This window comes from Balaenoptera borealis (genome assembly GCF_965194805.1).
Source record: "Balaenoptera borealis genome assembly, chromosome: 1".
In the NCBI taxonomy this organism is placed as follows: Eukaryota; Metazoa; Chordata; class Mammalia; order Artiodactyla; family Balaenopteridae; genus Balaenoptera; species Balaenoptera borealis.
In genome coordinates, this window is record NC_138860.1 from 45,837,658 (window position 1) to 45,851,512 (window position 13,855).

The 13,855-nt window shown below is 37.7% G+C and overlaps 1 protein-coding gene across 16 annotated transcripts in view; it reads right to left on the bottom strand.

Annotated features, from left to right (window-relative positions):
* SWT1 (SWT1 RNA endoribonuclease homolog) overlaps positions 1-13,855 on the bottom strand; it is a 106,899-nt gene that overhangs the window by 27,377 nt on the left and 65,667 nt on the right. The window contains exons 18-19 of one of the 16 annotated variants that reach the window (XM_082401516.1): positions 6,865-6,937; positions 4,521-5,343 (exon numbers count right to left, since the gene is read on the bottom strand). The exons of 12 other annotated variants lie outside the window; for them this stretch is intronic. In XM_082401516.1, coding sequence (XP_082257642.1) covers positions 5,293-5,343; positions 6,865-6,937 — 124 coding nt within the window. In that variant the 3' untranslated portion in view covers positions 4,521-5,292. Of the gene's footprint in view, positions 1-4,520; positions 5,344-6,864; positions 6,938-13,855 lie in introns of those variants that run through there. 3 more of the 16 variants (XM_082401508.1, XR_014247293.1, XR_014247294.1) reach the window with 3 other exon arrangements.

Consider the following 13,855-nt stretch of genomic DNA (forward strand, 5'->3'; position numbering starts at 1 on the left):
TATCTTTTTCAAAACCACAAAGGAAGTCAGTAGCAGAACCAACAAGCCCTGACTCTTAACCACATAAGCACTTTGAGTTTTCTATTTATTTACGAGCAATTAACATTAAGTAAGCAACATGTTAATCTGAGTTAAACAAATTTCATTTCCATCTCATCAATATTAGATAAATATCAATGTATCTCATCAAGAAAAAAAGACTATGCTACTCAAAAATTTAAAAAAGAAACAAAAGTTAATATAATCTGACTAAAATTAAAAAATCAAATAATGCGTTAAAATGGACTAATTTTTAAATAAGGATTTTAAAAATTCAAATAAAACTTTTCTCCTATATAGGAGAAATAATGCATCAGACTCAGGAGTGGGGAAATAAGTCTAGAATATTCAACTTTAATATCTAATTCTAGAAATTCCAAAGAAGAGAGAGCATATTCTTGGATATTTATAAATCTTAACTTACATCCCACAGAACTGAATAAATTATGTTCCCTGCTGGCAAGGCAGTTTCACATTAATATAATATTTTAAATAGATTTTCATGTTTGAAGAAAATTAAAAATAAGTTTAAAAGCTAATTATATGACTTATTTTACTTAGCATACTGGACAAATTTTTAGAAAGGTATAACCTTCCAAGACTGAACCAGGAAGAAACAGAAAATATGAACAGACCAATCACAAGTAATGAAATTGAAACTGTGATTAAAAATCTTCCAACAAACAAAAGCCCAGGACCAGATGGCTTCACAGGTGAATTCTATCAAACATTTAGAGAAGAGCTAACACCCATCCTTCTCAAACTCTTCCAAAAAATTGCAGAGGAAGGAACACTCCCAAACTCATTCTATGAGGCCACCATCACCCTGATACAAAAACCAGACAAAGACACTACAAAAAAAAGAAAATTACAGACCAATATCACTGATGAATATAGATGCAAAAATCCTCAACAAAATACTAGCAAACAGAATCCAACAACACATTAAAAGGATCATACACCACGATCAAGTGGGATTTATCCCAGGGATGCAAGGATTCTTCAATATACGCAAATCAATCAATGTGATACACCATATAAACAAATTGAAGAATAAAAACCATATGATCATCTCAATAGATGCAGAAAAAGCTTCTGACAAAATTCAACACCCATTTCTGATAAAAACTCTCCAGAAAGTGGGCATAGAGGGAACCTACCTCAACATAATAAAGGCCATATATGACAAACCCACAGCAAACATCATTCTCAATGGTGAAAAACTGAAAGCATTTCCTCTAAGATCAGGAACAAGACAAGGATGTCCACTCTCACCACTATTATTCAACATAGTTCTGGAAGTCCTAGCCACGGCAATCAGAGAAGAAAAAGAAATAAAAGGAATACAAATAGGAAAAGAAGAAGTAAAACTGGCACTGTTTGCAGATGACATGATACTATACATAGAGAATCCTAAAACTGCCACCAGAAAACTGCTAGAGCTAATTAATGAATATGGTAAAGTTGCAGGATACAAAATTAATGCACAGAAATCTCTTGCATTCCTATACACTAATGATGAAAAATCTGAAAGAGAAATTATGGAAACACTCCCATTTTCCATTGCAACAAAAAGAATAAAATACCTAGGAATAAACCTACCTAGGGAGACAAAAGACCTGTATGCAGAAAACTATAAGACACTGATGAAAGAAATTAAAGATGATACCAACAGATGGAGAGATATACCATGTTCTTGGATTGGAAGAATCAACATTGTGAAAATGAGTATACTACCCAAAGCAATCTACAGATTCAATGCAATCCCTATCAAATTACCAATGGCATTTTTTACTGAGCTAGAACAAATCATCTTAAAATTTGTATGGAGACACAAAAGACCCCGAATAGCCAAAGCAGTCTTGAGGCAAAAAAATGGAGCTGGAGGAATCAGACTCCCTGACTTCAGACTATACTACAAAGCTACAGTAATCAAGACAATATGGTACTGGCACAAAAACAGAAACATAGATCAATGGAACAAGATAGAAAGCCCAGAGATTAACCCACGCACCTATGGTCAACTAATCTATGACAAAGGAGGCAAAGATATACAATGGAGAAAAGACAGTCTCTTCAATAAGTGGTGCTGGGAAAACTGGACAGCTACATGTAAAAGAATGAAATTAGAATACTCCCTAACACCATACACAAAAATAAACTCAAAATGGATTAGAGACCTAAATATAAGACCGGACACTATAAAACTCTTAGAGGAAAACATAGGAAGAACACTCTTTGACATAAATCACAGCAAGATCTTTTTTGATCCACCTCCTAGAGTAATGGAAATAAAAACAAAAATAAACAAATGGGACCTAATGAAACTTCAAAGCTTTTGCACAGCAAAGGAAACCATAAACAAGACAAAAAGACAACCCTCAGAATGGGAGAAAATACTTGCAAACGAATCAACGGACAAAGGATTAATCTCCAAAATATATAAACAGCTCATTCAGCTCAATATTAAAGAAACAAACACCCCAATCCAAAAATGGGCAGAAGACCTAAATAGACATTTCTCCAAAGAAGACATACAGACGGCCACGAAGCACATGAAAAGATGCTCAACATCACTAATTATTAGAGAAATGCAAATCAAAACTACAATGAGGTATCACCTCACTCCTGTTAGAATGGGCATCATCAGAAAATCTACAAACAACAAATGCTGGAGAGGGTGTGGAGAAAAGGGAACCCTCTTGCACTGTTGGTGGGAATGTAAATTTATACAGCCACTATGGAGAACAATATGGAGGTTCCTTAAAAAACTAAAAATAGAATTACCATATGACCCAGCAATCCCACTACTGGGCATATACCCAGAGAAAACCGTAATTCAAAAAGACACATGCACCCGAATGTTCATTGCAGCACTATTTACAATAGCCAGGTCATGGAAGCAACCTAAATGCCCATCAACAGATGAATGGATAAAGAAGTTGTGGTACATATATACAATGGAATATTACTCAGCCATAAAAAGGAACGAAATTGAGTCATTTGTTGAGAAGTGGATGGATCTAGAGACTGTCATACAGAGTGAAGTAAGTCAGAAAGAGAAAAACAAATATCGTATATTAATGCATGTATGTGGAACCTAGAAAAATGGTACAGATGAGCCGGTTTGCAGGGCAGAAGTTGAGACACAGATGTAGAGAATGGACATATGGACACCAAGGGGGGAAAACTGCGGTGGGGTGGGGATGGTGGTGTGCTGAATTGGGCGATTGGGATTGACATGTATACACTGATGTGTATAAAATTGATGCCTAATAAGAACCTGCAGTATAAACAAACAAACAAACAAAACAACTAATACTAAACTTTCATTGGGTTATTTGTATGGAAATATGTTAATATAAATGTTTCAGACATTACATGAAAAAAAAAAAAACTAATTATATGACTTATTTTACTTAGCATACTGTCCTCAGGGTTCATCCATGTTATAGCATATGTCAGAATTTCCTTCCTTTTTAAGGCTGAATAATATTCCATTGTTATCCATATACTGCATTTTGCTTATCTATTCCTCTGTTGACAGACACTTGAGTTACTTTCATGTTTTACTTACTGTGAATAATGCTGCTATGAACATAGGTATGTAAATATCTCTGACACTATAATTGCAGAACCAGCCGAAATTGGCCCTGTCCTGTATCTAACAAGATACTGAGTTGTTTTTCAGAGACAACAAAACAAAACCACAAGTCATGCAGCCGAAGCACACGCAGAAGAGAAAATTTTGACCTCAAATAACACCTGGAACCAAAGTTTCTCCCCTCCACAGAACCAAAGGACCGGATGTGACCAGAACCCTTTCAGAAGTGAAGGGTCGGGCTTCCCTGGTGGTGCAGTGGTTGAGAATCTGCCTGCCAATGCAGGGGACACGGGTTCGAGCCCTGGTCTGGGAAGATCCCACATGCCGCGGAGCAACTAGGCCCATGAGCCACAACTACTGAGCCTGCGCATCTGGAGCCTGTGCTCCACAACAAGAGAGGCCGCGATAGTGAGAAGCCCGCGCACCGCGATGAAGAGTGGCCCCCACTTGCCACAACTAGAGAAAGCCCTTGCACAGAAACGAAGACCCGACACAGCCAAAAATAAATACAAAAATAAATAAATAAAATAAATTTTAAAAAATGTAATAAAATTAAAAAAAAAGAGTAATGTCTGCTCATTAAAAATTAGAACAAAAAAAAAAAAAGTGAAGGGTCCATTGTTCAGGAAGATCCAGTGCTGAAGCCCCTTTACCTAACCTTACCATAAATGGCCAAGTTCCAAAGCCCTCCAATGGAAACCTGCCCCACCAGGGCTCAAACCAACCCTCTTCCCCTAACTCATGAAAGTTTGACCAAACCCCAGATTGATGAGACAGATTTGAGAGCCGTGCCTCCTTGTTTCCTTGCTGGTCAACCTCACAATAAAGTCTTTCCTTTTCTCAAAAGCTGGTGTCATAGTACTGGCTTGTATGCGAATCGGGCAGCAAGCCCTTTGCACAGGAACAAGACCTTATTTTCAATTCTTTTGTGTATATACCTGGAGTAGTCAAAATTATAGACAGGCAGAATGGTGGCTACCAGGGGCTGGGGAGGAAGCGGAAATGAGGAGTTACTATTTAATGGGAATAGAGTTTCAGTTATATAAGATGAAAAGAGTTATGGATATGGATGGCGGTGACAGTTGCACAACATTATGAATGTATTTAATACCCCATTAATACATTTTTAAGAACACTTAAAAATGGTAACAACGGTAAATTTATTTTACATGTATTTTACCACAATAAAGAAGTTAGATTAAAAATATGTAATTAGGGCTTCCCTGGTGGCGCAGTGGTTAAGAATCCACCTGCCAAGGCAGGGGACACGGGTTCGAGCCCTGGTCCAGGAAGATCCCACATGCCGTGGAGCAGCTAAGCCCGTGCGCCACAACTACTGAGCCTGTGCTCTGGAGCCCACGAGTCACAACTACTGAAGCCCGTGTGCCTAGAGCCCATGCTCCGCAACAAGAGAAGCCACCACAATGTGAAGCCCGCGCGCCACAACGAAGACCCAACGCAGCCAAAAATAAAATAAATGAAATAAATAAATTTATTTTTTAAAAAATACGTAATTACATGAAGTAAAAATGTTTGTTTACAACATTATTTTAAAAACTCATTGTACATTCTCCAAAGCTAAGAACTGACTCAGAGCTTAAATTTTACTATGAATCAATTATTACATCTTTATTGAGGACAATATTTATTCAGCATCTACCAAGTGCCAGGGATGGAACAAATGCTGTCTCCTTTAATTTCTGCAATTTAATAAAGCAATTATTATAAACTCCATTTTATAGATTAGGAAACAAATACAAAAAAGGTTAATTAACATATCTAGGTGACAGAGTTAGTAAATGGATGGAACTAGGATTCAACTTCAGATCATTCTGACCCTAGAGTTCTGTCCTTTTTCTTCTTCTTTTTTTTCAAAATAGTAGTTTGTATCTGCTACCCCCAAACTCCTAACTTATCCCTCCCCCACCCCTTTTCCCCTTTAATAACCGTAAGTTTGTTTTTTATGTCTGTGAGCCTGTTTCTGTTTTGTAAATAAGTTCATTTGTATCATACTTTAGATTCCACATATAAGTGATATCATATGATATTTGTCTTTCTCTGTCTGACTTACTTCACTTAGTATGATAATCTCTAGCTCCATCCATGTTCCTCTTATTTTAATACAGTGACATGCAAACTGAATTTTGCTGATGATGAATTTAAGTTGTATTACAGATAAACTGGGTGAAAATTTATAAAATTAACAATAGGATATACTCATCAGGAAAAAGGTATTGGATCTTAAGAGTACATTTTTGGGGGTCCTTTATTACAAGCAAAATTAAAATCATATGTTTTCTATAGTTAATTTGGTGAAATCAGCTATGCAAGTGGAAGATATCCATCAGCCCCAGATTTTAAAAGAACACCATATGCAATTAAAAATGGTAAAAAGAAAAAAATAAAGTTAAACAACTTAAATTTAAACAAAATAAATTATTTTTTGTTCCTGTTTTCCCTTTAGAGCAAAGAATTTTGTAGATATAGGTATTAAATGTAGGAACTTTGGACTAGTTTGGATATAATTAATAATTAAAATTTGATCTATTCAGAACACTGGAGATTTGTTTTTAAAGTTGGTGGTAGGAACAAGGAGAGTTTATAGGTAATTTTAATGACAACATTTGAAATTTAATTATAAAAGCAAATTCTACAGAAAGAAAATATCATTTAGATTAAGGAAAAGATTATACGGCTTCCATGTGTGCTACACATAAACATACGTACAATCAGAACATACTGGCAAATACTACAGCTTTCTGTTAATTTTGCAGAAAGGTTAAAACACCACATATCCATACACTTTCCACTAATTCTCTTATATGGGTCACCAGCCTCTTCCGCCAATGTATTTTCTACATTGGCATTTACGCATAACGATATAATGATGATGATCATGGTCTCTGGACTCAGTCTGCTTGAGTTCAAATCATAGTTCTACCACTTTCCAGCTGAGTGGCATCAGGTGTATTACTTCACTTCTCTGCACCTATGTTTCTCATGTATAACATGGCCAATAACAGTACTTATCTCCCAGGACTGTTAAGAGGATTAAATGAGTTAGTATGTATAACATACTTGGAACAGTTCTTGGCTCAACAAAATGTTAGCTATTATTATTATTCTACCTCTTATCTTAAAAAACACCCCCAATTATCACTGTAGCTTATCAACTGAGAACTAAATAAATACTTAGTTCAAACCGTTTGGGGACTTGTTACCTCCTTGTAAAGTCTGTCCAGCAGTGAACTTTTACGTGATCCATATGAATGGTGACAATCTTCTCTCTTTAGTCTTGGATGTTGATGTAAACATCAATAAGGGAATTCCAGAAAAATGAAAGGCAGAGAAGATGGCCAATATGTAACCAATAACATTTTCAATCCCTAATTATTGCAATTAAGGTAAAGGTGGAGCCAAACTCTAACAAAAACATGATTATTATCAATACAGAACATAATCTATAAAATATGATCTGAACATGGAGAAACACAGGAACTATGCCCTACCCATTGGCTACCAACCAGATGAGAGCATACTGCTTCACATTACCAGGATCCAGGAGCACTCCTAGAAATAAAAGTTGTTTCTATGATAATCAGCTGCAGCCATATTACTGAACTTTTTGCTTAGCTGTGTTGGCCAAACCCAGACAAAACATGCATATTCCTAGTCTCAGTTTTCTCTTTATGTGACTTCATATGAATTATGGGAACTGACATCAGTACTACAATTTATTCCCAGAAAGGTCATGGAAATGAACCTAAAATATTTAGAATCTCTGACTGACAAAAAGACAGCTTGTGGTGGTATCAAAAATCCATCTCATTAATTAGGTTTAGTGTTCAATTAAAAGCCATCTTCAGAAAAATCTTAACTATGTTCACAAAGCAGCATATTCTTACCTTAGCTAATGAGTCTATGACAAGGTGCAATTCAAGCCTCTGTCACATCTCCTTCTGTGATACACTGGTCAAGTACTGGATGGATGGCTCTTCATTCATAACTAAAGAGACATTTTTTAGCAAAGGGATCTGGATTGGTCTAGTGAGGCTAGGTCAGAAGACCCTAGGATCCTATACCATTATTCAGGAAATTCTGAAAAATGCCAGCTGTCATGTGTCCCAAGAGTTTTATCACAACACTCCCAGTTTCCTCAAATCCAGCACTTATTTTTGTTAGTGGGCCTTGGCTACTGTTATGGGCTGAATTGTGTTCCCCCAAAATTCATATGTCAAAGCCCTAATCCCCAGTACCTCAGAATGTGACCATATTTGGAGATGCCTATAAAGAGGTGATTAAGTTAAAATGAGGCCATCAGGATGAGCCCTAATCCAATCTGACTGTCCTTATAAGAGGTGTCCTTATAAGAGGAACTCTGATACACAGAGACACCAGGGATGCACGTGCACAAAAGGATGACTATACGAAGAGGCAGCAAGAGGGCAGCCATCTGCAAGCCAAGGAGAGAGGCCTCAGAGGAAGCTAACCCAGCCAGCACCTTGATCTTGGACTTCAGCCTCCAGAACTGTGAGAAAGCAAATTTCAGTTGTTTATGCCACCCAAGTCTGTGGTATTTCCTTATGGCAGCCCTAGCAAATGAATACAGCTGACATTCCTAAATACTGGGGGCTCAGCTTTGAGGAGCCATGGACCTCAAGGTTAGAAGCAAGATGGACCACTTCCCATAATGTGAGACCGTTGTGGAATTCATTGAGTAGTTAGCTGCCAAATAACTACTTTGCTTTGCTTCATAGCATTATGCTTCTTGCTAAAAGATAACCTTACCACTCGAGACGGTGCTGCTGGAGGCCAGTTCCAGGCGTAGTACTAACAGTGTACTGAAAGGGGCCAGAAGTATGAAAAACCAACTCATTTCTCTTCTACTTAGTGTTGAGGCCCCTATCGGGCTCAATGATGTCTTCACAATTTAGGTCTTCACAACTATGTCTTCAGGGAGTCCTATGCCCACTATATGCCAGCTAAATCTGCATAATAATCACAGTTCCTCCTAATATTTTATGAATGTTATTTCCTAGCTGATTAATCACACCTCACTACCAGGTACCTACTATCTTTCCATTGTAACATGGCAAATAAGACCTCTCTAGATCACAGGGAAGGGGCAGAGCCAAGATACGAGCTCATAGTGAAAGAAACAGAAGACTGAGTTATCTTGTGCTCCCACCATTTAGTGCTGTAAGATCTCAATATATCCAGTTGGGGCTGAGACACAATTTTATTACTGCCTTATTATAAGCACACCTCACTATATATAGACATTGATAATAGATCAAAAACATTAGAGAAATGTTCTATTTAGAATAAATCTGAGAAAAAAAAATTGAAGATAAAAAAACTCTTTTGTAATACAAATACATTTAACTAATCAACACTGAAAGAGCTTTTAAAATGCATTAGACTTTTTATAAAAAGAAGGCAAACCAAATCACGAGATACCACCTCACACCCATTAGGATGGCTACTTTTTTTTTTTTTTAACCTTTGGGTTTATTTATTTATGGCTGTGTTGGGTCTTCGCTTCTGTGCGAGGGCTTTCTCTAGTTGCGGCAAGCGGGGGTCACTCTTCATCGCGGTGCGCGGGCCTCTCATTATCGCGGCCTCTCTTTGCGGAGCACAGGCTCCAGACGCGCAGGCTCAGCAAGTGTGGCTCACGGGCCCAGCTGCTCTGCGGCATGTGGGATCTTCCCAGACCAGGGCTCGAACCCGTGTCCCCTGCATTGGCAGGCAGATTCTCAACCACTGCGCCACCAGGGAAGCCCGGATGGCTACTTTTAAAAACACAGACAATAACAGGTGTTGATGAGGATGTGGAGAAAATGGAAGCCTAGTGCACTGTTGGTGAGAATGTAAAATGGTGTAACTGCTATGGAAAACAGTATGTGGTTCCTCAAAAAAATTTAAAAATAGAATTACCACATAATCCAGCAGTTCAACTTCTGGGTATGTACCCCAAAGAACTGAAAGCAAGGACTCAAAGAGATATCTGTACATCTTTGTTCACAGCAGCATTACTCATAATGGCCAAGGAGTAGAAGCAACCTAAGTGTCCACCAACAGATGAATGGATAAACAAAATGTGGCATATACGTGGAACATTACTGAGCTTTAAAAAGGAAATTCTGGCTACAACAGGCTATAACATGGATGAACTTTGAAAACATTGTATTACGTGAAATAAGCCTGTCACAGAAGGACAAATGCTGTATGATTCCATTTATAAGAGGGCAAATCCTAGCAGAAAGGCCTTTTTGAGGAACCAGAAGACTTTAGAATCACTGCAGTGAAGGGGTCAAGAATAACTTCATGTATCGTTATTACAAAATCACTGTCTTTGCCGTAACTCTGATGTTTATTATGAATGGTTTTATCTTTTCATATACTGATATTATCTAAGAAACATTTACACTGACTTAACTGTTTTCTCAAGGAAATCTGGAACACAGTCTCTTCCCCTGGCCTCATGACCTCCTGCAGTTTCACGATGTCCTTCTGCCGCCTCCGTTCCTCACTTCCCCGTCCCCGCTTGGCCTACTGATGTTTAACGTCTGCCCCCACACTCTTATGAAACTGCCACCAACAAATTCACCAACGACTTCTATGTTGCTCAATCTAACGGACTGGGTTTTTTTTTGGCCTCTCAGTAGTAACAAGACACTGTTAAAGATTCCTTCTCTTTTGGAACTCCTTCCTTCCTTGATTTTTTTTTTTTTTTTTTTTTTTTTAAACTTGGCCGAACCACGAGGCTGGCAGGATCTTAGTTCCCCGACCAGGGATGGAACCCAGGCCCTGGCAGTGGAAGTGCCAAGTCCTAACCACTGGACCACCAGGGAATTTCCAGATATTTGTGTTGCCAGTCTCTGGAACTTTTCAGTCTATCTTTCTGATAATTCAACTTCAGTCTGCTTTTACAGATCTGTAATAATAAATTGGGCTAATCCACCCTTGCTACATAGGCATGGCCAATTTAAAAAGGCACGAGCACTCCAGCACTGTTCAAACACGAGTGTTTTGGATCTTTTCATCCTGTTTCCTCCCTTGTCCTTTGTTCTCTACTCATTTCCAGTGTGTTCCAGGCTTCTTTCTTATGCGTTTTTACCTCAAATTTCTAACATCACATTTGCCCCTTGGGCTTAAGGATAGTTTCACATATCTTTATTATCCCTCTGGTACTACCTAAGATACCATGTGCACTCTTCCTCTAAAATAAATAACCATTGTTTTCCTTTCTCTTCTCAATCTTAGAAATACTGTTTCCAATCCAACTATGCATCATAAATTCTAAGGCATTTCTAAAATACATATCTAATCCATTACAAAGTAAAAAATGTAAGCAAATGACATATTTTAAAATGCATCAAAACAACAAATTTACCTACTTTTTTTTTATGAATAACCCACTGTGTTGGTACATGGCTGCTAACTTAACCTTGACCTAGTCTGACCGTTCCACAGGATGGAATTTTTTATTCCAGCCTGAAGACAGGTCTTAACCACTCTTCCAAATTGCATGGGGCTGTCAGCAATATCACCCAGATACAGTTTTCTTTCCTGCTTTTGTTACCCCAGTTGTTTCATTTGTTAACATCTGTCTCTAGAGACAAGACCATCTACCAGTGGAAACCTTTTTTGGGAGATTCATTTCAACCAAGGTAAGTGTACTCATTCTCCTCTCAGAAAAATGAAAGGTAGAAAAGACAAATTTGGAAAAACAAAGAAGGAAAATTTCCTTCTAAGGCAAAGATATTTCGTATTTTTTGATCAGTCATTTAATATTCTTTTAAATTAAACTTAGAAGTTTTCTAAAGTTCTATGAAACCAACTAAAAAATACCTCTGGAATATAACTAACTTTAAAGTAATTTTTTCAGTCAGAAAGTTTAGTGTATTTAAAAAGTGAGCCCTCTAGAATCAGACCAATTTCAATAAGTCATTCTGCCAAGTATAAACTGTGTGACCTTGGGCAATGATATAATCCCTGTGATCCTACTTCCCCATGTGTAAAATGGGTGTGATAGGGAAAGCCTGCCCCCCACAGGCTTAAAAAACCCTTCCTGAAACCATGCCCCATAGGTTTAATAGAAACTGGTGACTAACAGAAGTTCTTGAGCTTGTCTTACAGAAGAGCAGATAAGGGAACAGCTTGTTAAAAACCCCTCTGCTCGTAAAACAAAACTGGCTGAAACTGTGTGGAACCAATTGCGCCAATCAGAGTCTGCGCAGAAGAGACTTGCTTGTCCAGGGGATGACCTTTCCACGTCAGAGGGTCAAAAACTCTATCTTCAGAGCATGCTAACGCTGCCATTTTCTGAACATGCATCCCATGAAGAAGCATGTAATTCAGATACGGCTGAGCAAAGCAGCAATTACCGCACCTTTTTCCTACCTCCAGTCACCTTCCCCTGCACTTCTGACCACCCTATACACTTTGCCCATAAATACCCCAAGCCCCCCAGCCTTCAGGGAGGTGGATCTGAAATCTGTTCTCTCATCTCCTCACTTGGCTGCCTCGTGAACCAACTCTTTCTCTGTTGCAAACCTTGACACCTCAGCGTTTGGCTCGTTATGAGAAAGGCAAATGAGCCTGGTTAGGTAACAGTAGCATCTCTTGAGAGGGTTATTGTATGAATTAAATAAGATCACATAGGTAAAGAGCTTTACCTATGTACAGTGACTGGGACATACTAACTACTTAGTAAATGTTACTTATTTATTCATTTATTACTATTATCAAATAGTACTGGGTTCAAAGCAACATGCAAGATATCTCAGGAATACCAAGGATATAATAAGATATTGATCCTGCCTCATGGAGTTCACAATTTAGGAGCAGAGATAAAATGTCTGCAAATAATTATAATGGGAGGCAACATGTGCTAAGAACCTTAAGGGTTCAATACAAACCAACTGCAAAGTCTGTTTGTAGTAGGTGGCTTCTGAATTGGGACTGGACAAATGGACAAAACTTTGAAAAATACATGTAGATTAAGAGGTCACTCCAAGCTCTGAGAAGATATTGTGTCAAGGTTCAGAATTAAGAAAACATAAGGCTTGCTTTGAAAACCACAAAAAAATTAATTTGGCTTAACTACAAAGTAGTCTAGAGGACTATAAGACTAAAAAGGTATGTTAGGACCAAGCAGTCAAAAGCCTTGTCTGACAAATTGGAAAGGCTGTATTTGAACCAGAGGGGAATAAGAGAAAATAAATGTTTTTGAACAAAGGAAAAAATGAAACCATTAAAATATGATTTAAGGAGTTTAAGGAACTGTCAAAGGAGCCTAAGGGCAAGGAGACCTATTAGAAGATGATCACAATAGCCCAGGCATTAAGGAGTTAATGCTGGAACCAGAAGTTCTGCTAACAGTAGGAAAAAAGGATACTAATATGGAAAAGTAGTAAAGGGACTGTCAACAGGATCAGTTATGAAACACACAGTAATCTAAGGTAACGCTGCATCTGAACAAGAACAGTATAAGAATGATCCTATAGTTAGTCCACACAGAGAGTATGGTTTCCAAAGAGAGTAAACCTCCACAATTTAGAACCAAGGCAAAAAAAAATTTTTTTTCTGAAATATAAATCAGTAAGAATAATAACAACAAAACAACAGCAATAGTAATAATTTATATACTATTTGTCAGGTACTGTTCTAAATTGTCCTAAGTCCTTTACATATAGTAATTCACTTCCTCATTAATCCTATGAGAAGATACTTTTACTTCTCCATTTTTGAGAAAACGGAGGACAAAAGGTTTTAAGTAACTTGCTCAGGTCAGAAACCTAGGAAGTAATAGAGCAGTGATATGAACCCAGGGAAGATAGCTCTATGACCACTTTCCTACTCAGTATACAAAATGCCTCTAGATATGTAACACATGAGATTAATACCAACCCTAAGACATGGTGTGCAAACATGCTGCTGATAGACCTTAGTAATCAGCCAATTCTAATCAAAGTCATCAAGATAGCACCTTAGGGAAATAGGAATGTAATTTAAGCAATGTAAATAACACTGAAATCTGACCAGTTGTGTTTTGACATTTTCAGGTAACTATTAGTTGACATAATTGACAAGAAGTAGTAGTTTGCACAGAGCTTAGAAAAGGGGATTAAAGAAAAAGAATATCCCTGTATAGGGGAAAGGCTGACCTGACTATTTGGCAAATAAAATTCCAGAGAAGAAAAGAGA